The sequence below is a fragment of the Desmodus rotundus genome, chromosome 4 (assembly GCF_022682495.2).
Source record: "Desmodus rotundus isolate HL8 chromosome 4, HLdesRot8A.1, whole genome shotgun sequence".
NCBI lineage: Eukaryota > Metazoa > Chordata > Mammalia > Chiroptera > Phyllostomidae > Desmodus > Desmodus rotundus.
The window spans coordinates 140213122-140238598 of NC_071390.1; the positions used below are offsets into that span (position 1 = coordinate 140213122).

The window sequence follows — 25477 nt, forward strand, 5'->3', positions numbered from 1 at the left end:
GCCTTGAAACGTTCCCACATCCGAATTATAGGGGTGCCAGAAGGAGAAGAGGAAGAACAAAAAATTGAAAACTTATTTGAACAAATAATGAAGGAGAACTTCCCTAATCTGGCAAAGGAAATAGACTTCCGGGAAGTCCAGGAAGCTCAGAGAGTCCCAAAGAAGCTGGACCCAAGGAGGAACACACCAAGGCACATCATAATTACATTACCCAAGATTAAACGCAAGGACCTACATCCAAGATTACTGTATCCAGCAAAGCTATCACTTAGAATGGAAGGGAAGATAAAGTGCTTCTCAGATAAGGTCAAGTTAAAGAAGCTCATCATCACCAAGCCCTTATTATATGAAATATTAAAGGGAGTTACCTAAGAAAAAGAAGATCAAAAATTGGAACAGTAAAAATGACAGCAAACTCACAGTTATTAACAACCACACCTAAAACAAAAACGAGAGCAAACTAGGCAAACAACTAGAACATGAGGGTTGTCATTAAAGGAGTGGGAGGGGGAGAGAGGGGGAAAGGTACAGAGAATAAGTAGCATAGATGATAGGTGGAAAATAGACAGGGGGAGGGTAAAAATAGTGTAGGAAATGTAGAAGCCAAAGAACTTATAAGTATGACCCATGGACATGAACTATGGGGGGGAATGTGGGAGGGAGGGGGGTGGGCAGGATGTAGTGGAGTGGGGGGGAATGGGATAACTGTAATAGCATAATCAATAAATATATTAAAAAAAAAATATTGTAGTCAAGGTATCGAGCCGCTGCATTGCTGGGTTCCATTCTTTCACAAACGACCTGGATGCCCATGAAGAGCAGAATTAGGATTCAAATGCAGGCAGTCTGGCTCCAAGTTTGTCTTTTGAACCACCAAGCCATGGTTTTGAGATGATGGGTTTATCATATGGCCAATTAAAGGGAGGGACTAATCACATTTTAATCTGTAGCAGCTGACAGTGTATATTATACAGAAATAAAATTAGTTTCCACATGTCAAAAACTTGCAAATATCGTCAGTTTAGAATACCCACCAAGGCCGCCTTCTTTCTTAAACACCATAGAAACAAGCAAAAACAATTCAGTAGTGATTTCCATTCACATTAAGAAGATTCTACTTGGGTAGAAGATGCCCAAGTATACTTCTAACACCCAAACCAAAAACAATTGCTTTTGCTCCTTTTCCCCCCCACTCATTATTAGGTGTATACTATTGAGGAATCTGGACTAAACATCCTGGTGTGGACAGTGATTGAAAATCAAAGAACCAGTTGGATGTATGGACATGTATATCTCTCCAGTAACGCTCCATTTAAGGTGGCATTTGAAGCTGATTTGAGTGGACATGAAGACATCTTTATTGCCCTTTACCCCAGAATGTGTATTTGGAGGTAAGTGATTTCTTCAGAAAATGGGATGTACATGTTATTTTTTATACCTAAACACAGAAGAATTGGGATTTCTGAGGAACTGCATTTCTTTTCAGGTTCAGTCGCAGTCAGAGGTTGGAGAAAGAGCAGTCTGTGTTTTAGGGGGTGAAGTTTTCCTGCCCACAACACTTCACTATGAAGTTTTCATGTCATCTGAGCAACAAAAGAACTCTGGCTAAAGTACAATTTAAAAACATGGCAGAAATTTCATTTCATTAATATAGTTGTACTGTCTACTTTCTTTATTTCCTAAGGTTTACAGTAACTGCCCAAGGTCAAGAATCCCTCTGGTCACCTGTCATATTCCAGACTGTATTGTCCATTCGCATTACCTTCTCCCCTCCCCCGGCCTGTTTCCCTCCTGTTTCTCCTCTACAATCTAGAATTCTTACTCTATTGCATGAAGAAAACAAAAATCCTGTCATTAACTCCTGTTATAAGAAATCATCCCCTGAATTTCTGCTGCTTAAGATGTTCCACTTAAATGGCTATTTATTCTTATAAATTGAGCCTTCAAAATTTCCATGCTAGACAGTAGGGTCATTGTCTTTCTCCTACTCAATGCCTCTTCCAAAAGTTTGTTCTTCTAGCCACACATCTGGGTTCTTATTTATTTTCATGGCTTTTCTTTGGATCCTAAATCCTGGTTACTCTCAACTTCCAAGTGATTCAACCCATGTACACTGACCTTCCGTTCTAGTCATCTTCATAAATAATTTTTCCTCAGTGACCAACTCTCATAGCTACGTTCTGGACCTCATAGTACCCTCTAAAATTTTAGGGTCGAAATTTTCATCAAACCCTCATATTCTCTACTTCTTGATGACTCCTCCTAGATCTGTTTGCCAACAAAATTAATAAGGAAAAATATATTGTAATTCTAGATTCTCAATGCTTCATGCTTCTTTTCATAAAACACCCTCTTTATACTTTTTTCCTAATAATCCCAGATGTAATGATCAATTCCATTCTAAATCAGCACAATGAATTCTGTTATTTCCTTTTTTTATTTTAACATCTATCTGGGCCTATTTATGTGCCAGGAACTCTGTTAAGTACTTTGCATATATTCGTCAGGCCATCCCTGTAGGACAGATACAAGTATGCAGCTCATTTTTGGTCATAACGACTTTATCAATCCTTAAAATTGAGTTACTGTGACCATTTGTATTTGCCAAAGTGCTGATGGTCATGCTCATTGGGACAACTAGAATTTTGTTTGTCACCTTAGCTGGGCCTTCAAGGGTCCCAGACACATATGTTTCCCATTCCCTGTCACTGTTTTTCTATAATTCTCACATTCACCAACTTCTCCCCTTCTTCACTCTATCAACATTCTTATATCCTTTGAATGGAAAATAGATCCCTTGTGTAACTCCCTTAATTTTCTCTTTTCCACTTCCAAATGTACCTGTATGTACAACCAAACTCTTTTGCTACCATTTGTCACAGGAAAAACCCTCCATTTTCCCAAGAATAAATGTCTCTTCTCGGTCATTTCCATTCACAACTCCTCCCATCAAAGTCTTATATCTTCGCTTTCTTTTCTTCCACTGCTCATTCTTATATACACACACACCTGTGTGTGTGCACGTGCACGTGTGTGTATGTGTGTGTATGTGTGTGTGTGTGTGTGTATATATATATATATACACATATATATATACAGCTATAATTTTCCACTAACTTTGAGCTCTTCAAGAGCAAGAGGAGCTCATCTATTTCATTTCCAGAGCCTAACATAAGAACTAGGAAATTTGGATCACAATTTAGTGGGGCTTGAGGTGAGTCACGTGCCTGCTGCTAGGTCCACAGATGGGTACATGGTTGGCAGGCCTGTTAGCAGAGATATGGGTGGTCATAGTTCCTCCTGCATCCTCAGGTGAAAGAGGCTGCCTCCAGGACCACAGTTCAGCAGTGCTGGAGCCAGGTCATGGGATCACTTCTGGGTCTGCAATTGAGTCTGCAGATGGCAGACCTGTTACCAGGGCTGTATACCTGTGTGGCTCCCGCTGTATCCCTGGGGTGGGGCTGAGGTCATGCCAGACTGTGTCCATGACTATCATAGAGCAGGGCTGTAGCTGGATCACAGGGCTGCTTCTAGATCTGCTGTCTTGTCTGAGATCACAGGTCTGTTACTGTATGGGTGGGTATAGCTCTCACCAGGTCATTGGTGGGCAGGTCTGCCTTGGCAGAGCAGGACTCAAGACAGGTCCGGAGGTTGCCTCAGGGAACACAGCGAAGTTGAGGCCAGCTGTGTTACTAGGGGCTCAGACAGGCATACCTGCTGCCACTTTCTGGGTGAGCAGGATTGACCCTAGGCCATGGAAGAGCAGGGTTGGAACTGAATCACAAAACAGCGTCAAGGTCCACAGCCAGGGCTAATGTCCGCAGTCCTGCTTCCCAGGTGTTGCCGGTCCCTGAGTGGGCCGGAATGACCCTAGACCACCGTAAAAGAGGTGGTCTAGGACTGGAGCCAGGTATCAGGACTGCTTTAGGATCCACAGTTGAGTCCAAGGTCAGTAGGCCTAATTCTGAGGGCACAGACAGGCATTCCTCCTCCCAGATCCCTTGGAAGATGGAGCTGGTGTAAAACTTCAGCTAAGCAGGGCTGTACTGTGTCCACTGGGGGACAGGGCCTGCATGCAGAGAGCCTGCCACCAGCACGTGGGCATGTCTTCTCAAAGTGGCTCTCCTGGTCTTGGGCTTCACGGGGGTTGATAACCTCCTACCTGGATCCTAAAGGCCGACCAAAGACACTTTATCCATGAGTGGCTGCCAGATTATTGTTTGTGTGGAGGGGGTGGGGATGTGAGCTAGGGACCTCCTATTCAAACATCATTGTGATGTCACATACCTCTACAGAACTTTTAAAGGCTGTCAAGAGGAAATGGATAGACACACCTCATAATCTGGGATATAAACAATCTTTTAAGTGTTATCACTTGGCCAGGAAAACTTCATTTCCTAGTAATGCTAGATAAAGGAAACATTATTTTTGCATAAAATTCAACCTGGTTAAGTTTTGATAAATTTCTCTCTAAATTTTCTATTTTTGTTTAATGAAATTTCCCAGAATGGGCACAGTTTCCCCGTACAACATAGCTGTAAAAAATGCAGAAATTTTGAAAGTACAGGATCTGCTACAATGAATGTTTATGGAACAAAGCAAGAGAAAAAAGTTTAAATAGATTTTTCCAGTATTCATTTATGTGTGTTCTTCACTCAACCCTCAGAGGTGAGACCATTTATAACATCAAAACTTCTTGCTTTTTCCATCTCTTCTTAGTTTAGATTCAAATGAACTAAGGTAGCTAATTAATTCATAATATTTTCCACATCTCATAATAAAACACCCAGATTTTTACATTTTGCATACCAGCCTTTTTCATATGTACAGATTAACATCCTAAGTACGATTAAAAACAGCTTTCAACTTCATTTCACTCATATTAGTTTTTGTTGTTGTTGTTTTAACTACTCTCCTCATTCTGCCCCCCAAATTTACACTGTCCCATAGCACAGGGGTCCCCAACCTCAGGGCTATGGACCAGCACCAGCCTGGGCCTGTTAAGAACCAGGTGCACAGCAGGAGGTGAGCTTGAATGCAGTGTGCTTGAATCATCCCGAAACCATCCCCGCCACCCCACCACCCTGCTGTCCCTGGAAAAATTGTCTTCTCCAAAACCAGTATCTGTGCCAAAAGGCTGGGGACTGCTGCCATAGCACAACGGGATCTAGAACTGTAGTGTTTGTCACCACAAATCACCTGTGGTTTTCTTTCCATTTAGGAGATTGTCCTATCCCAGTAGCCCATCCCCCACCCGATGAATCTCTGCTTTCTGCATTTTTGCTTCTCCTCTCTCCCCTTGATTATTTTCAGTTTCCCAGAGCAACGTTTTCTAAATGGAGACATTCTTGATGCAGTAAAACATCTCCAGCAATTCTAAGTGAGTAGAGAAATGTATTTATTTTCAGTCTGTTTTATTTCTTTTTTCTTTTTTTAGCCATGTGAGTTTCCAAGGTAGAAGGTGTGTGCTTTTTTTCTCCTATAATTTGAAACAAAGAGGATCACATTTTCCTCCATGAGGAAGAAACATTTTGCAGGGCTGAGAGGACAATGCTGTTTTTAAAACTATATAAGAAATTTTAAAGTACTTGAAACAGCAATGGGAGAGAAATTATAGCATGCTTGAAGATATGATACATCTACATAATTTTGTCAGGAACCTAATAAATGGGAAATGACCAGTAGGCACAACTGGAGGGGGTGTGCTAGGAAGGAAGCAGATTATCTCAGCACAAAAGTTTACTGGTGTCCTGGGTTGAATAGTGTGCTCCTAAAATTCTGTGTCCATCCCGGAACCTTAGCATGTGACCTTATTTGGAGGTAAGGTCTTGTAGATATAATTAGGATATAAGTTAGATGAGGTCATAATGGAACAGGGTTGGCCTTAATACAATATGACTGGTGTACTTATAAGAAGAAGAGAAGGGAGAGACAACCACAGCAACCACAAGGAAAACGATGCACAGGGAGAACACCATGTGACGAAGACGCAGAGAATGCATTGACACCTGAGTCAAGGAATGAGAACGATTGTCAGCAAAACTGGAAGCTAATGGAAAGGAATGAACTGGGTTCTCCTACCCAGCCTTCAGAGCAAGCATAGCTCTGCCTATACCTGCAATTCAGACTGCGGGCCTGCAGAATGGAGAGAATAAATGACTACTGTTTTAAACCACGCAGTTTGTGGTACTTTGTTACAGCAGCCCTAGGAAACTGATGCGAGGGGCAACGTTGAGATACACTTTATAATCTGGGCTCACGTCTTCCCTATAACCCCTTATTGCCCATTTGACCTTATTTTTCTCATCCATGAAATGATTATTGTCAAGATCTAAGAAATGTGTCTTGTCTAAAAGCATTTCATTAAATATTTCAGACAATTGAATTATCATTTAGAAAAAACTAACAATAATTCTTAAGTAATCTAAGAGATCTTGCCTTATACTGAGTAACATTCCTAATTAAAAAGTGCTGAGTCTGATGTTCATTACATAAATATACAGTAAATAGCAAGATTTGCTGCTGTGTGTTTAAAAGCTGAGAAAACTCCAGTTTGGGGGAATTGGCTGAACAATTTTTCCAACTAAATTCTTTTGTTGAATCAAGAAAATAGATCTTCAGGGAGGAATGCAAATCCCAAAGAAAAGAAATATCATCCTAGCAATTCAAGGGGATTGGGTAGCCACACGTTCCCCTCGTTCGCATCATCGCTGTGAAACGACAACTGTTCTCACCTCACACTGGAACAGAGACTCTCGTTCTGGTTTCACATCTCTGGACCTGAACAGCAGACAATACTCCGGAACATTCCCAGGACAGCTGTATGCTCTTGAACACAAATTACATAAAGGTGGAGATATTTGTCTGTTTTCATCATCTTCATCATTTATATCATCTCCAGCAATGTATTCTATATTGCTAGAAGACTTCCTGTTATATAGTGGATACTCAATAATTATTACTTTGAGTAGAGAAATACATAGGTTAAACAAATAGATGAATAAGTCAAAGTTGTCACCAGTTGAATTTATATGGTACTGTACCATACCATCTATGGTACCATCTTCACTACCACCTATGAACTGTCCCTCCAGTCTTTTTCCCTAACCCCTGTTTGGAGAGAGAGAAAGAGAGGGAGAGGGAGAGAGAGAAAGAAAGAAGGGAAGGGAAGGGAAGGGAAGGGAAGGGAAGGGAAGGGAAGGGAAGGGAAGGGAAGGAAGAGGAGGAGGGAGGGAGAGAGAAACAAAAGATATGAGTGAATTGTCCAGCAGGTTCTGTGGCTATATAGAGTGCTAGAAAGATGACAACTGGACTAAACTCTTGTCAACATGACTGTACATCATGACTATGCCACTAAACACTTGTACAATTTTTAAAAATTTATTGTATTTTTTCCATTAACATTTAGCCTCTTTATACTCCCTCCCTCACAATCACCACACTGTTGTCTGTGTACTTAAGTTCTTTTTCCTTTTTGCTCAATCCCTCTATGCCCCCGCTTCCCCCTCCCCTTAGCTGTCCTCCTGCTCTCTATCTGTGAGTCTGTCCCTATTTTGCTTATTAGTTCAGTTGGTTCATTAGATTCCACACTTGCATAATTTCACAAAAATCATTTTAACTCCTTAGGCCATGTTCTGTCATCAAGGAAATGAAATAGATGATCTCTTAAGTCTCTTCCAACTCTGCCTTTTATGATTGTATGGACTGGATTTTTTTTAAGAGGATCAGGACAGTAGAAGGAAACCAGACAAGGACACAGAAAGGGACAGAGTCCAGAGAGAAGGAGAAGAAAGTTAAAAGGGGTCTAGGGGCTTGGTTAGGGCAGACAAGTAAAAGCAGAAATATCATTACAGTTAGATGCAAAAGACTTCTCACTACTTGGCGTATTTGTGAAGCTGAGTAAGTCAGCCTCTCACTGAGTCAGTGCTTGCTGAGAATCTCCTGTGCTGCCCTGGATTTAGATAGGAAGGACAAACATGAATAAAATTGTATCACCAGCTCTGCAGAAGTTTACAATCTAAGGAGATATTGGAATAAGGATGCGTACCTGAAATTTAAAGTAGTAAAAGTATATTTGAAACTCTGTCAGTTCTAACATCTGTGATTCTCAGATGATTTCATTTGACTTGAAGGCATCATCAAGTATACAGAAGTAATTTCTTGAGACATTGTTGAGTATTCATGAGAGATAGCCAGTGGTTTACTGGTAATCTAGCTCTCATTTAAAAACAAACAAACAAAAAGAAACAGAGCCCTGATTTGTAGCCTTTGCCTGGCTTGGGGGTGTGAAAACTTCCGGCATGGTTGATTTCAGGTTGCCAGCATGACATCGCTGTGGGTGGATGTGGGATGAGGAGGACACTGTTGGTCCCTCAGGCTGTGGGACATGCTCAGTCAGAGGAGTGCGCCCCCACAGTCGTGGTACCGCCTCCCTCCCAGCCAGGCAGTTGAATGAAAACTGAGGCTGTTCTCCAGACAGAGAATGAGCCCATTTACTTAGCGTTGTGACTCAAGAATATTGCTAATGAAACTTACTCCATAATATAGATATTTATACCTTTTGTATCAGTTGATAAAAAGTTCTGAGAAACCTCTTGGTTATGCATAACCATAAGGAGATGCCATTAAATCTTCAGTGCCTTTATATCTTTTTCTAAATATCCACTTTAAAACCAGTTTCTTTTTCATTCCTTTGTTTCCTTATTCTAAACAGACCCTGGGTTGCAAATTCTATAGATTTTGCCTTCTTTTTCATTTTATAGCTCAAACTCTAGTTCAAGACCTTCTTACTCATCAGAATCTCTGTAATGGCTACATAACTGATTTATCTAGTTTACTGACATACATAAGTCACAGGTCACACATAAGTACCAAGTTAATCTTCTAGTCTCTATTACAGTATAAGTTCCAGACAAGTAAACCTTGTATCTTTCTTCTTCACCACAATAACAAAAATATTTTTTTATTGAAAGCAACAAAATCTGACTAGGCTAATTTAGGCAGAAAATAAGTTTATTGAAAGGATACTGGCCCTGGCTGCTATGACTCAGTGGGTTGGTCATAGTCCCACAAAAAAAAGGTCACAGGTTCAATTCCTGGTCAGGGCACATGCCTGGGTTGTAGGCCAGGTCCCCAGTTGGGGGTGTGCAAGACACAACCAATTGATGTTTTTCTGCCTCTTATTCTCCCTCCCTTCCCCTCTCTCTAAAAATAAATTAAAACCTTAAAAAAAAAAACAAAGAAAGGATACTGGATAGCTCAAAACATCAAATGTGAATCTGAGAATCTAAAAGAGAAAAGGGAGTGGGAAACAAGTGAAATTGACTAAAACAGAGGATAAAACTGGCTAATTCCGCTGCCTTTAAATAGTTTTCTGGGAAGCTGTGATATCTGTTCCCTTGTCATCACTACAAATAATCTCATTTGTCCTTCTGTCACTCCCTCAAAATTAAAAGAGCGTGTTGGAAGCATACCACAGACCAAGCCCAGTCAAATGTCCATACGTCCAAGTCTACCTACTTACTCTTTCATACCTGATTTCCACATCATTCGTCTCTGGATGGGCCATTTTCTCTCTCTCTCTCTTTCTTTTAATCATAATCAAGCATGAATATTCAGCAACATATGGACCAAATTATAAAGTTAACCAGCAACAATAAATTCTCTATCTATACTGTAATAGTGAAAGAGGAAAAAAGAGAAACTAATCAAAATATACAAATTCATACGAGTTATAAAAAAGAAGAAAAGTGCTTAGAGGCTCTCAATGGCCTAGCAAATCGGTTTCTTGTCATTTAGTACAAGTCCGACCATATGTATATGTCTTGGCAAAGTGATCCCTTAAAACAGGACCTCTCGCCTTTCACCACTCATGCTCCATGTTCTCTTATCTCTGTGACCTTGGTCCTCGGTCTTACTGTTTCCTGGCTGGGAATGCTCTGCCCTTTTCCCCCTCTTGTGCGAATCCTTTTCTGCTCTTAAGGGCAGAGCAAAAGCCACCTTCTCCGTGAGTTTGTCTTTAACCCTCCCCACAGGAAGCCAAACTCTGTTCCAGGTCTTAGCTTTAGGTTTGCAGCTCTCCTGGCATATGCTTTACCTGGTAGTCTGTGGTACATGTAGCCTGTTTTCTATCACTTTTAGTTTCCCTACCTTGAAAAATTCCCATTGTCATTCTCTTGATTGTTTCTAAAATTTTAGTGAGGATGAGAGATCTTTAACTTTTAGGTTGATTAAGAAAAATATAAATTTTAAGTCAGCATATGATATAGAGTAGATGTCTATATATTTTATATTAAAAGTTATGTTATAGCAATTATAGATAAATTATTTAAAATGTGGTTTTACTCCATGGGTCATATTTTATAATTTTGATTCAATTAGGGATTCATGAACCTAATTTTAAAATGAATAGTGAGGAGTGTACAAAAAGCTAAAAGAAAATAAATACTAGTCAACCCTAATTCACCTATTGGCTTATAGAATGTTATTAGGTTTTAAATCTATTATCACAGGTCCTGAGTCCTCACAGTTTGTCAAAGATGAGATAATTCCTCTTACCTTCAGGAAGGGGTTTTAGATTTAAAGAGAAAAACAAATAAACAACAACAACCAGAAAATGGCATTAAAGGCTAGTATTAAGCAGGCTTATGGGATCCAGACCTGGATTCCCTCCAGACTACTTGAAGAAGCTTGCCTGTTATACCATGAAGTGGTTCCTGCTTGGTTTCCCACGGTCATCAGGCTGGAAGGAAGTTTGTTGAATTAGGGGGAAGAAACACAAATGACAACCATGAAAAAACCAGTCCCAGTATGAATCATAGTCCATTAGCCTGGACTTGACAAGTACATTATAGTGAACCTGAACTTAAAAACAAACCACAAATCACTGTCCCAACACTCTGTCTTAAAGGTGAATGCTTCTATCTAAATAGTGTATTTCCCACATCAATACATGTATTTATGTATATATGACATGTAATTATATGTGCAATATATACTTAAATATATGTAATATAATGTATATATAAAATAAAACATAGTATGGTGATTTTGTAATTTCTCTACTGTATGGAAACAAAACCCAATTCCTAAATTCCTACTCATTTTTGGAAATCATCAAAATCTTTCCTGATTCTTCTTTTCACTCAGAAATACACAGCAGGCTGAATGTTTTACCAGGCCATGTGTGTCTCAGAGATTCTGGGTGCTTTTCAGAGCCGAGGTCAATCTGGCCATATTTTGTTCTCTTGGGCTGTTAGAGTCTACTTTAACATGGGTTTTCTGATTCCCTGGAATACATAGGTTGTTCTCTGGAAAACGTCTAGACTTTATGAAGTTTTTATGTTTGTTACTGAAGAAATAGAATAAGAAAGTGGCATTGCTTCACTAAAAACCTGTCCCACCCAGGAGTGCTGGAAACAAGAAACAATGTGAAGTACCAACTGTGGACCAAAGGCAGTAAAAACCTTTTTAGCAAAAAAAAAAAAAAAAAATCTGGTTTGAGTAAATATTTTTTTCATTTGAAAAACAAATGACTTCAACAGAATGACCAGTTTTTCTGATAGCATTTTATTAGCATGTGAGCACATTTTACCCAGAAAAGGCTGGTTACTCTTTATGGAAATAACTGGAAATGGAAAATACACATAAAAAACAAACAAAAATTTTTCTTAGCTTACCAAAAAGTAAATGGATTTATATGTATGAGTTACCATCTTCACTGATATAAGCTTTCTTAAAATAGAAAACATGAAGCTAGATAGGAATAATCTGGTCTGGGTAAAAAGAGTCCAAAAGAATGACAGCCCCGTAGCTGGGTCTTCCCTGCAGGATGGAGTAGGTGGTGGATCGAGTAGGACGTCTGTCCAGATATTCTCACTCTTTGACTCTTTTGCTCTTTCTGATTGTAATGTATTAGTTTAAGGTTAGTTTGGAATAGCTCCTTTAGGACTCCATATGGGGCAAGATAGCCTAACACACTTTAAAATAATCACTTTTAATTATTTTACTGGAAAGGCAGAAATTAATCTTAAAAACTATGTGGTTTTAAAAATAATAATGCACTCATATACAGCACTCCAGACTTTAGGTTAACTACTCATCCATATTCCTCAAAAGTAACATTAAGTTAAACATAGCTATGCGTGCCCCTGTCTTTAGTGCCAATGACCTGCTCACAGGAAGTTATGGTGCCGAAGCTACTTTCTGTGTTTGGGTAGATGATAGGCATAGTCAAGAAATTATGGCTGGGAGGCCTCTGAAAGACTGCTATAGAATCATAGTTGACTCCTGAGTGGTCTTCTCTGTTGTCTGCCTCAGGAAGTCACTTGTCTCTCCTTTGACTTTCCTGGGGCATGTAAAACAGGTGTTCCCAAAGTACACATGAAACTGAACAATATGTCCTCCCAGTCAGATTGCCTAAAACTCTTTAGATTCCCTACAAGTTATATACGTATGGTGTGGGGTGGAAAGATAGCTTCCCACTCTCAGTTCTCAATCCTTCGGCCCAAAGACGAGGACCTAAGAAGTGATTGATGCCTAAACACCGGCTCGTAATTTCTGCAAGGAAAAGCCTTTCCACTCACAGGGTTGACAATGACATTCCTTTTCCTGGCCCCATCCCAGCTAGCCCAGAGTACAATACTGTCATATCTGGAAAATTCATTATTTCTTCTGCAGTTTTAGGTATTTATGGAGAGAACATAGGTAAGGCCAAATCAGGTGTCAGGTCATTGAATACCAACAACAAAATTGCATTCAATCCTGTAAGAACAGTGGACTTAAACTTGTAAGGCATCGAGGAACCATTTTGAGCTAGATTCTTCCTTTGGGAAATGTATATTGGAAAAAATGTGAAGCATGAATTAAAAAGCAGAATGTACTTCATAATATTGTACTTAAAGTTAGAAATCAAGAGTTCAGCATTTGGGGAATTTTTTAACTATTAAATAACATTGCAGTTAATATATAATAGAGCTATCGGTGAACAATAGCGTTAAATTAGCCAAGTACACAACCTGGTCCAACATTGCATATAATAGAGGCCACACCGGTACAAACATGTCAGGCCAAGAACTATAGCACCATCTGGAAATGATAAAATTGGAATGAATCTGTAATGCACTAGGGTCTCTCTGGGTTTCAGGGCTCATGACAAGAAAAAATGACCAACAACCTAACATTTCATAGTTTTATATATCCACATTCACATACGTTTTAGATTATTTTGGGTTATATGAAGGCAGAAAATTCTTCATTTATGCAATTTCAGTCACTTGTAGTGATATCCCTATTTTTAGTTAGAAAGGAATTATCTTAATTGTGGCAAATATTGATGTTGAGTAAAAGTGATTACTCTTTGGGGGCCTCTTAATACCCTCTGTTTACTCAGCTCTTATTTTCCCTGGTACGGTAAATAGATTCTTGATTTTCTTTCAAGTCTGCAGTCTCTGTATGTGCTGAGGGAGAAAAAGAATTCTGATAATAAGATACTCTCCCCTCCACCACAGTCTCGTGTTTCCTCTTACCGAGGTTGCCCAACACCCCCTGCCCAGCCTCTCTCCTCCAGCCTTTCTGTCACTAGCTCATAGCTGCATAGTTTTAAATAAGCTGTGTGTGTACTCCCATGTGTGCACACATGCATACACATGGTACTGGCACAAATGCACATATATACGTATATAAGCGCCCATATTATGTCTACATAAATTTGTAATCTGTCAGCTCTCTCCTGTGTTTTTTGTAGCTTTTTTGCCTTGACTAGCTGCAGCTATTCACTTTGAAAATAATCATCACTTTCTTTTTTAATTTATTTTTATTTTTATTTTAGTTAATTCTTCTTCTTGTTGTTCAAATACAATTGTCTCCATTTTCCCCTGCATCACTCTCCTGCACCCCCACCTCCTACCCTCAATTCTACCCCTCTTTGGCTTTGTCCATGGGTCCTTTATACATGCTCCTTGATGACCCTTCCCCTTCTTTCCCCTATTATTTCCCCCCTCCCCTCTGGTTACTGTCCCTTAGTTCTTTATTTCAATGTATCTGGTTATATTTTGCTTGCTTGTTTGTTTTGTTCATTAGGTTCCACTTATAGGTGAGATCATATGGTATTTGTCCCTCACCTCCTGACTTATTTCACTTAGCATAATGCTCTCCAGTTATATCCATGCTGTCGTGAAGGGTAGGAGCTCCTTCTTTCTTCTTGCTGCATAGTAATCCATCGTGTAAATGTACCACAGTTTTTTGATCCACTCATTTACTGATGGGCACTTACGTTTGCTTCCAGCACTTGGCTATTTTAAATTGTGCTGCTATGAACATTGGGGTGCACAGGTTCTTTTGAATTGGTGTTTCAGGATTCTTAGAGTTTCATCCCAGCAGTGGAATTGCCAGGTCAAAAGGCAGTTTTACTTGGCATTTGTTCTCAGATATTTAACAGCTTCTGTATTGGATTCATCTTCTGAGAACTTTTAGATTTCCTTTACCTTGTTCCTTCTGTTGGAATTTTGACGCTTCTCTTTTGCATAGCCTTCCTGACTAGCCCAGCAAGCCCTCCTGATTCACATGCCCGCATGCTCCCCACACTTCTCTGTGTGTCCCAGACCCTTTGGTGGTTTTTGTCCAAACAGAGGTCACATAGATATCATCATCTTTCCAGGAATATCTACACTATCAGATTTTGAAATCAATAAAATCAAAATGATTCTCTTAGGACTCTACCTTAGAGATGACTATTTTTAAATTAAAATATAAATGAATATTTTTGTACTTCATAAAGGAACTTAAGAAAAGCTAAATATAAAATTATAATTCAAAATAAATTCAAACCAGGAATTCTTGGGAATTGCATTTAAATGATCATCTTTCCTCTGATAGATTTTTGTGATATTTTTCCATTCTGTTCACAAAATACCTGCCTGAGACGAACAATCACCAACTTATAACTGATGTATTGTACTTTGCAAGAGCACTGTACCATTTATGTCACTGAGCATGGCAGTGTTTGGCAAAAGCTTAATTCCTCCTCGTTAGAACTGAATGTCCTTGCACATATTTTTCTTTTCAACACAGGCAATCCATTTTGCTTTCACTAAACATATTAATCATAAAGATAAAAATCCATCAGATTATCCTTGGGCAACTTAGGTTTTTATTGGATTTATATGAAATTCATGAAAATGTTTCATTGTATTTCACTGTAAATTATCAGTATAAAATAATTTTTATTGCTCTAATAATAATATTTCAACTGCTGCCCAAACTAAGTGAACAATGAAATTCAACATTCTGTAAGAGGACAAAGAAATAGCTACAATGTCAGAAGAGTCAACTGGCTGCGTAGCACCAAGTGAAACAGAAAGTACTGATCAGAGGAACTTTTTGGTTACAGGGCATGTAAAAGTTAGTTAATAATGCCAGTTCCTAAACCCCTTTAGCTCAAGTGTGTTTTTTTCCTGAAATATGTTCTTTTTCTCTCTCTTAACATTTATCATAACACAAAATGGCAGATTTATTTTTACACATTTATATATAACTTTGTTTGCAAAAGCCCTTTATGTAAAATCTCATCAAACTTCTAAAACAATTGGTAAAAATCCGTAACATCTATATGAATGAATAACTTTGGTTAATAAATTATAAATTTATATTCAAATATATTAGAAAGTTACTTTTTTATCTACACCCAAGGATATGTTTGTTTATTTTTAGAGAGAGAGAAAGGGAGAGGAAGAGGCAGAACCATTGATGTGAGAAACATCCATCGCTTGCCTCCTATATGTGCCCCAACTGGGGGTCAAACCCACAACCTAGATATGTGCCCAGACCAGGAACTGAACCCACAACCTTTTGGTGTATGGGACAATTACTCAATTACTCAATTAGTCAATGCATTATTTTTTTAGAAATTATTTATTTATTTTTTAGAGAGAAGAGAAGGGAAGGAGAAAGAAAGGCAGAGAAACATCAATGCCTGGTTGCCCCTCACGTGCCCCCTACTGGGGACCCAGCCCATAACCAAGGCATGGGCCCTGACTGGGAATCGAACTGGCAAACCTTTGGTTCACAGTCCAGTGCTCAATCCAATTAGCCACACCAGTCAGGGCTAATACATTCTTTATTTTATTAATTTTGGTTGCCCTAATACAATTAAAAAATGAACTATTTGAAGAAAGCATGTCACAAAGAAAAATAGAGCTAATAAATAGAAATAATTTTTAAAAAGTAAAACTAGTCTGTTGATTTATTATTTGTCAATTTAAGAAGTATTTATTGAACACATACCTTGAGCCATTAACTCTCTTGGGCATTAAGATGTCATTGTATTCTCAAATGGAGGTTGAAAGGTTTCCAACTCTGACTTGGAATGCCCAAATACAATGTGAAACCGCCATGCTAGAATGGGTAAAGATGCTGTTGCTGTGACATAACTGACGTTCCTCGATGGCATTTCTTTGACTGTGGGATTTCCTTTTGGTTTTGGAATCACCATTCCCAAAAGTAACTTGCAATAGAAACCCCCTATACCCGGGCAGTCAAACTCATTCTCACCGGGGGCCACATCAGCCTTGTGGTTGCAAGAGTAGAAATAATTTTAGGACTGTATAAATGTAACTACTCCTTAACTGTTAAGGAGTTGAAATTATATTCAGCCCTTTGAAGGCAACCTCGAGGCTGATGTGACCCCAGTGAAAATGAGTTTGACACCCTGCCCTATCCGCTAAACCGCCATTTCTTAATCAGTTTTCTGTTGAAAAGCAGAGAGCAAATGCTCATGTGCTTGTCATGTGACCTGTGCAGTATGGGCAAAAAAGTGATGACTTCCAACAATTTTTGGATGATAGCTATGAATTCACATCCTTATTTAGCACTTAGAGAAGCATATTTGGTGAGATACTAGGGAGTCAGCATAATTTTATTGTTGATACAGCCTTGAATCAGCTCCAATATACAAAGAGTAAATCAATTACAAACTACAACATGAGATACACTTTACCGTTAATCTCCATATACTTGAGACTTGTGATCCATTTGAGAAACACTCCCCTAAATCTAATATGATATAATGTATTGAAGTGTCTCTGTGTGTGTAAATGTACTAAGCTTTCATAGCAGTCCCTTCTTCCTGCCCCAGCATGAGATCTACACAATACCCTTAATCAGACACAGTCTGAGCATTGCAGACTGAACCATAAAACACCTTTAAATTAAATAATGAATCACTTTGTCAAATGAATCTGCATTTTCTTGGAGTGTCTTTCTTTCCTCCTCTCTCTTCTTCTGTTGTGCTCACCAGCGTTTCCTAATTCCTGCTCTCTTTCTTCCTTTCCTTCTTTCTATTTTTGCAGTGTCCTTTGGGGTATATGAAAATGACACTCTCAGTACTGAATGTGCTATTTCAGTTTGCTTTCCTGAGGTAGGTTTTAGTTTTGTACAGATCATGCTATATGCTCTTCCACAGAGTAACTCTTTCACGTAATGAACAAGAGGCATTTCCAAGGAAGCCAACGAGGATTAGGACTGATCTGACACGATTTCCCTGTGAATTCAGAGGTCTTGTATCTCAATTCCATTGCTCTTAAACAACTTGACTAAGCAGCTCACTGGGCATGGTAAGAAATGGACCAGTGTGCTTGACCAATTGACAGTACATTTTAGTTAAGTATTGTGTATTTTAAATGTTGGATTTTTTTTATTGTTGTTCAATTACAGTTGTCTGCATTTTCTCCCCACACCTCCACCCATCCCCAACCAAACCCACCTCCCTCCCCCGCCTCCACCCTCCCCCTTGGTTTTGTCCATGTGTCCTTTATAGTAGTTCCTGAGAATCCCTTTCGCCGCTATCACCTCCCCACTCCCCTCTGGCTATTGTTAGATTGCTCTTAACTTCAATGTCTCTGGTTATATTTTGTTTGCTTTTTTCTCTTGTTGATTAGGTTCCAGTTAAAGGTGAGATCATATGGTATTTGTCCCTCACTGCCTGGCTTATTTCACTTAGCATAATGCTCTCCAGTTCCATCCATGCTGTTGCAAAGGGTATAAGCTCCTTCTTTCTCTCTGCTGCATAGAATTCCATTGTGTAAATGTACCATGGTTTTTGGATCCACTCATTTGCTGATGGGCACTTAGGTTGCTTCCAGTACTTGGCTATTGTAAATTTTGCTGCTATGAACATTGGGGTGCGTAGGTTCTTTTGGATTGGTGTTTCAGTGTTCTTAGAATATAATCCCAGCATCGGAATTGCTGGGTCAAAGGGCAGTTCCATTTTTAGTTCTCTGAGGAATTTCCATACTGTTTTCCACAGTGGCCTCACCAGTCTGCATTCCCACCAACAGTGCACTAGGGTTCCCTTTTCTCCACATCCTCTCCAACATTTGTTTGTTGATTTGTTTATGTTGGCCACTCTGACTAGTGTGAGATGGTACCTCATTGTGGTTTTAATTTGCATCTCTCTGATGACTAGTGATGCTGAGCATCTTTTCATATGTCTCTGGGCCCTCTGTATGTCCTTCTTGGAGAAGTGTCTGTTCAAGACCTTTACCCATTTTTTAATTGGGTTGTTTGTCTTCCTGGAGTGGAGTTGTGTGAGTTCTTTATATATTTTGGAGATCAGACCCTTGTCTGAGGTATCATTGGCAAATATGTTTTCCCATACTGTTGGTTTTCTTTTCATTTTAATGCTGTTTTCTTTAGCCATGCAGAAGTTTTTATTTTGATGAGGTCCCATTTGTTTATTCTTTCCTTTATGTCCCTTGCTTCAGGGGACATGTCTGTGAGGATGTTGCTGCATGGAATAGATTTTCCTGCCAATGTTTTTCTCTAGGACTTTTATGGTGTTATGACTTATATTTAAGTCTTTTATTCACCTTGAATTTATTTTTGTGTATGGTGTAAGTTGGTGATCGAGTTTCATTTGTTTGCACATAGCTGTCCAGATCTCCCAACACCATTTGTTGAAGAGGCTATTTTTGCTCCATTTTATGCTCCTGCCTCCTTTGTCAAATATTAATTGACTGTAGAGACTTGGGTTTATTTCTGGACTCTCTGTTCTGTTCCGTTGGTCTATGTGCCTGTTTTTATGCCAGTACCAGGCTGTTTTGATTACAGTGGCCTTGTGATACAGTTTGATATCAGGTATTGTGATCCCTTCTGCTTTGTTCTTCTTTCTCAAAATTGCTGCAGCTATTCGGGGTCATTTATGGTTCCATATAAATTTCTGAAGTGTTTTTTCTATATCTGTGAAATATGTCATGGGTCCTTTATTAGGGATTGCATTGAATCTATAAATCTCTTTGGGTAATATGGCCATTTTGATGATGTTAATTCTTCCAATCCATGGTACATGCTTCCATTTGTTTGTGTCTTCCTTAATTTCTTTCTTCAGTGTTGTGTAGTTTTTCTGAGTACAGGTCTTTTACCTCCTTGGTTAGGTTTATTCCTAGGTACTTTATTTTTCTTGTTGCTATATGAAATGGGATTTTTTTCCTGATTTGTGTTTCTGATGTTTCACTGTTGGTGTACAAGAATGCCTTTGATTTCTGAGTATTGACTTTGTATCCAGATGTTTTGCCAAATTCATTTATTAGGTCGAGTAGTTTTTTGGTGGAGTCTATGGGATTTTCCATGTACACTATCATGTCATCTGCAAACAGTGAGAGTTCCATTTCCTCCTTTCCAATTTGGATGCCTTTTATTTCTTTTCCTTGTCTGACTGGTGTGGCTAGGACTTCCAATACTATGTTGAATAGGAGTGGTGAGAGAGGGCATCCTTGTCTTGTTCCTATCTTAGTGGGAAAGCTCTAAGTTTTTGTCCATTGAGTGTGATGTTGGCTGTAGGTCTCTCATATATGGCCTTAGAAAGAGGACCCAAATAAATACAATCAGAAATGAAAGAGGAGAGACTACAACTGATACCACCAAAGTACAAAGGATTCTAAGAAATTACTATGAAGAACTATATGCCAAGATATGTGAAAATCTAGATGAAATGGACAAATTTCTAGAAAAATGTAACCTTCTAAAACTCAATGAAGAAGAAGCAGAAAGCCTGAACAGACCAATAACATCTGATGAAATTGAAACAGTAATCAAAAAGCTTCCAACACACAAAAGCCCTGGACCAGATGGTTTCACAGGAGAATTCCACAGAGCAGTTAAAGGAGTGCTAACCCCCATCCTCCACACTATTTCAAAAAATTCAAGAAGATGGAAGACTCCCAAACTCATTTTATGAAGCCAACGTCATCCTAATCCCAAAACCAGATAAAGACACAACAAAGAAAGAAAACTTCAGGCCAATATCGCTGATGAACATAGACGCTAAAATTCTCAACAAAATATTGGCAAACCGCATCCAGCAATACATTAAAAAGATCATACACCATGATCAAGTGGGATTCATCCCGGGGATGCAAGGATGGTACAATATTCTCAAATCAATAAACATAATACACCACATAAACAAAAGCAAAGACAAAAACCACATGATCATATCAATAGATGCGAAAAAAGCATTTGATAATGTACAGCACCCATTTATGATAAAAACACTCAGCAAAGTGGGAATAGAGGGAGCATTCCTGAACATAAATGTTGGATTTTAAAAGGGATTTGAAGAAACTACAACACATAAATTTCAAAAGAAAATCATAAAGCATGCAATATAGGCTAGAATGTAGGTTCTGAGGGATACAGATGCTGAGATTGTATATATGTATGTAAGTATGTATGTTATATGGATTATTTATTTTTTTAGAGAAGTTTTCATTTTACAACAAAATTAAGTGGAAATTTCAGAGAGTTCCTGTGTACCCATCTCCCTGCATACCCACAGCCCCTCTCATGAGCAACATTCCTGCCGGAGTGGCACATTTATTGCAATGGATGAGCCAACTCTGACACGACACGCCACTATCATCCCAGTCCATCGTTTATGTTAGGGCTCTGTCTTGGTGGTGTAAGTTCTATGAGTTTTGACAAATGTGTAATGGCATGTCTAATCCATCCGACTTCTAAACACAGTATCACAGACTGGGTGGTTTACAAATATCAAACATTCATTTCTCACAGTTCTGGAGGCCAAAAAGTCCAAGATCAAGGTGCTGACAGATTTGATGTCCCAGGGGAAACTGCTTTCTCATAGACGGTGCCTTCCTGCTGTGTCCTCATGAGGTAGAAAGAGCAAGGGAGCCATCTCCAACCACTTTTACAAGGTCACTAACCCCATTCATGAGGGCTCCTCCCTCATGACCTAACCACTACCCAAGGGGCCATTTCCAAATATTATGACATTGGGGATTAGGTTTCAACACATGAAATTGGGGGAGGCACAAACATTCAGTCTGTAGCATGGCACATATCCACCATTAGAATGCCATACAGAATGGCATTGCTCTGAAAATCACCTAGCTCCACATGCTCAACTCTTCTTCCTTTGAGCCCCCGGCAACCATTGATTTTTTACTCGGTCCACAGTTTTACCTTTTCCAGAATCTCATGTAGTTGCTTGGAATCAGACAATATGTAGCCTTCTTAGGTTAACTTTTCTTACTTAGTAATGTGCATTTAAGGTTGGGCTAAGATTTTTCAGTTTTAAAAAAGAGAGTAGTTAATACTGTTCATTTTTATATATGAATAGATGTTCAAGAATAAATACATGGCTCCATGGCTGACATTCAAGAATAAATACATTGATATTAAAAGTTTAAGTAGAGAGCATTATGCTAAGTGAAATAAACCAGGCAGTGAGGGACAAATACCATATGATCTCACCTTTAACTGGAACCTAATCAACAAAAGAAAAAAGCAAACAAAATATAACCAGAGTCACTGAAGTTAATAGCAATCTAACAATAGCCAGAGGGGAGGGGGGGACAGTGGGGAGAAGGGTTTTTAGGAACTACTATAAAGGACACATGGACAAAACCAAGCAGGAGGGTGGAAGCAAGGGAGGGAGGTAGGTTTGGATGGGGTGGGCTGGAGGGATGGGGAGAAAATGCAGACAACTGTAATTGAACAACAATAAAATAATTTTTTAAAAAGTTTAAAGGACCAATATTCAAGATTACTCTATCCAGTAAATCTATCATTTAGAATGGAAGGACAGAAAAAGTGTTTCCCAGATAATGTCAAGTTAAAGGAGTTCATCATCACTAAGCCATTATATGAAATGTTAAAGGGACTTGTCTAAGAAATAGAAGATGAAAACAATGAATGGTAAAATAATAACAAACACAACTATCAACAACTGACCTCAAAAACAAACTAAGCAAAAACAACTAGAACAGGAACAGAATCACAGAAATGGAGATCACATGGAGGGTTATCATCGGGGAGGTGAAGGGGGGAGAATTGGGGAAAAGGTACAGGGAATAAGTAGCATAAATAGTAGGTACAGAATAGACAGGAGGAGGTTAAGAATCGTATAGGAAATGGAGAAGCCAAAGCACCAATGTGTACGACCCAGGGACATGAGCTAAGAGGGGGGAGTGCTGGTGGGAGGGTAGGTACAGGGTGGAGGGGAATAAAGGGGAGAAAAAATGGAACAACTGTAATATCATAATCAAAAAATATACTTAAAAATAAAGAAAAATAGAAAAGGAATTTTAACTTCTTAAAGAGAGTATTTAGCAGAATTCTTTTAATTCAAAAGATACACAAGTACATCTTCCAGGAGTAAGCATTTTATTTGAAATTAGGACTGAAGGAACCTTTTATATAAAAAGATGTGTATATAAAACTTTCATTAGATAAAACAAGAGACTTAAAAGAAGCTGTGAACTTATGGAGAGGTGCCTCTGGCTAAGAACCAACATAGACTCCCACAGGGTGCAAGTGCATATTCTCCTTTCATTAGAAATCTTTCAGTGGAAAATTTGAGAAGCGATTCAGGGGAGATTTAATTTAAGATGAAATACATTTTGATGGTTGGATAGGATCTCAGATTGGATTCCCAGGAAAGTGGACTCTGAGCACAGATTCCCATGTGGATGGTTTATTGGAAATTCCTCCAGCAACAAGTGAAGTAAAGGAAGCAGCACTGGGCACAGGGTGTGTCAAGCTGTGATACAGGAGCAATAGGGGCCTTGGTGGATGATACGGACACTCTAGAGCTGCTCTGGCCCTCAAAACATCCCCAATTCAGGCACATGGGTTGGATCATCTTATCCCCTATTCACTAGTTAATGAACGGAGCTATTCCTGTGAGGCAAGGTAACTTCAGAGAGAAATTCTGGAGCTGAACTCAGCATTGAGTTGTCATCTGGTAATGTCTTGGCAGCTGGGGAAATGAACACCTTAATCTTTTTTTTTAATCCTCACCTGAGGACATGTTTATTGATTTTAGAGTGTGAGGAGAGAGAAAAGAGCAAGGGGCTGGGGCAGAGAGAGAGAGAAAATATCTATCAGTTGCCTCCTGTATGTGCCCTGACCAGGAATCGAACTTGCAACATTTTGGTATATGGGGCACCGATCCAATCAGCTGAGCCTGAGCCTCCTGGCCAGGGCTGAACACCTTAATCCTGTTGGAAGACAGAATCCCCTAGAGGTAGTACAAGCTCACCAGCTTCCTTGTAAAGAACGGCCTAGAATAACTGAGTTGTGAGTACCTCTTGATATAAATGGCTCTGAAATTTAATGCAATTGCTATCTCTAAATAAAAGAGAGAATTTTGTTTTGTATATCTAATATAAGGAAAAATATAAAGGAGTATATACATTTGGCATAGGTTGAGAAGCATAAGGAATTTGTGCTTGTCTCTGAAGAGAGAAAATTATTTACCTCATGTTTTTATCAGAAAAGATCTTAGCAAAGTAACAGGAGTGTTACTAAAGTTGTCTCTAGATTTTCATCACATGCAAAAAGTTTATTCAGCACGTTTAACTTTTGGTGAGTTCATAAAGATAAATGATTAGTGCATAAAACATTTTAGAAAAAAATAAAATTAAGGATGTCTGTCCTTCCTTAAATATGAGATTAAGCTAACAAAAAGAGTGAAGAGAAACTATGTATTTGAACATGGTTAAATATCAAAAGATTATATATGTATTACATATAAAAAACATATATATCAACTTTGATTTACTCTCTAAGTTTTAATTTAAAATGTTGACATTGGAACACTGCAATTGTATTGGGTTGGCCAAAAAGTTCATTTGATTTTTTTCTGTAGGATGGCTCTAGTAGTGCTCAGTTGTCTTTAACTTCATTTGAAACAATTTTGTTAGATTGTATTGCAACAGCTGTCATATTAGTGTGCATTAAAAAATAACATAAAAATTGATGAATTTTTGTGTACACTTTTAATATTTAAAATGGAAGAAAATATGCAACATTTTTGGCATATTATGCTTTATTATTTCAAAAAAGTTAAAAACACAACCTAAATGCAAAAAAAATTTATGCAGTATATGGAGAAGGTGCTGTGACTAATTGTGTCAAAAGTAGTTTGCAAAGTTTCCTGCTGGAGATTTCTTGATGGGCGATTTTTCATAGTCAGGTAGACCAGTTGAAGTTGATAGCAATCAAATCGAGACATTAATTCAGAGCAATTAATGTTATACCATGAGGGAGATAGCTGACATACTCAAAATATCCAAACCAATAAAGTTACTGGCAAAAATGAAAAATGTGTCTTTTATTTTACAGACGAAACTAAATGAACTTTCTGGCCAACCATATATGCTGCTCTGATCTTAGGCAGTTAGATATGAGCATAGTACTAATGTCTCAAACTGGTTACCCTCTTCCCTAATTATTTTTAAGTGTATTTTATTGATTATGCTATTTTAATTGTCCCATTTTTTCTCTCTTTTATCTCCCTCCACCCAGCAATCCCCCTCCCTCCAGCATCCCCCACCTTAGTTTATGGCCATGCGTCATACATATAAGTTCTTTGGCACATATAAGCTTTTGGCCAAAGAACTTATATGTACGTGATGTGTCTTGGTTTGGCCCTCTTTGAGTCCAACTTCTTTAGGATTCTCTGAGCTTCCTGGACTTGCATGTCTATTTCCTTTGCCAGATTGGGGAGGTTTTCCTTCACTATGTTTTCAAAAAACTTTTCAAATTCTTGCTCTTCCTCATCTCCTTCTGGCACTCCTATGATTTGGGTATTGGAATGTTTAAAGTTGTCCCAGAGGTTCCTAAGCCTCTCCTCCTTTTTTTGAATTCTTGTTTCTTCCTTCTGTTCCAAATTGTTTTTTGAGTCCCAGTTCTTCCCTTTACTGTTGATTCCATGTATATATATTTTTTATTTCACTTTTTATAGACTTCACTTCTTCCTTTATTTTGTGTTGGTACTCAACCATTTCTGTGAGCGTCCTGATTACCAGTGTTTTGAACTCTGCATCTAATAGGTTGGCTATCTCCTCATTGCTTAGTTCTTTTTCTGGAGTTTTGATCTGTTCTTTCATTTGGGCCATATGTCTTTGTCTTGGTCCACCTGTTACATTGTAAGGGGCGGAGCCTCAGGTGTTCACCA

At 38.7% G+C, this 25477-nt stretch overlaps 1 protein-coding gene across 1 annotated transcript in view; it reads left to right on the forward strand.

Moving 5' to 3' along the window:
* MALRD1 (MAM and LDL receptor class A domain containing 1) overlaps nt 1-25477 on the forward strand; it is a 543248-nt gene that overhangs the window by 399502 nt on the left and 118269 nt on the right. The window contains 3 exon segments of the mRNA XM_071221350.1: nt 1204-1364; nt 1366-1391; nt 3740-3948. Coding sequence (XP_071077451.1) covers nt 1204-1364; nt 1366-1391; nt 3740-3948 — 396 coding nt within the window.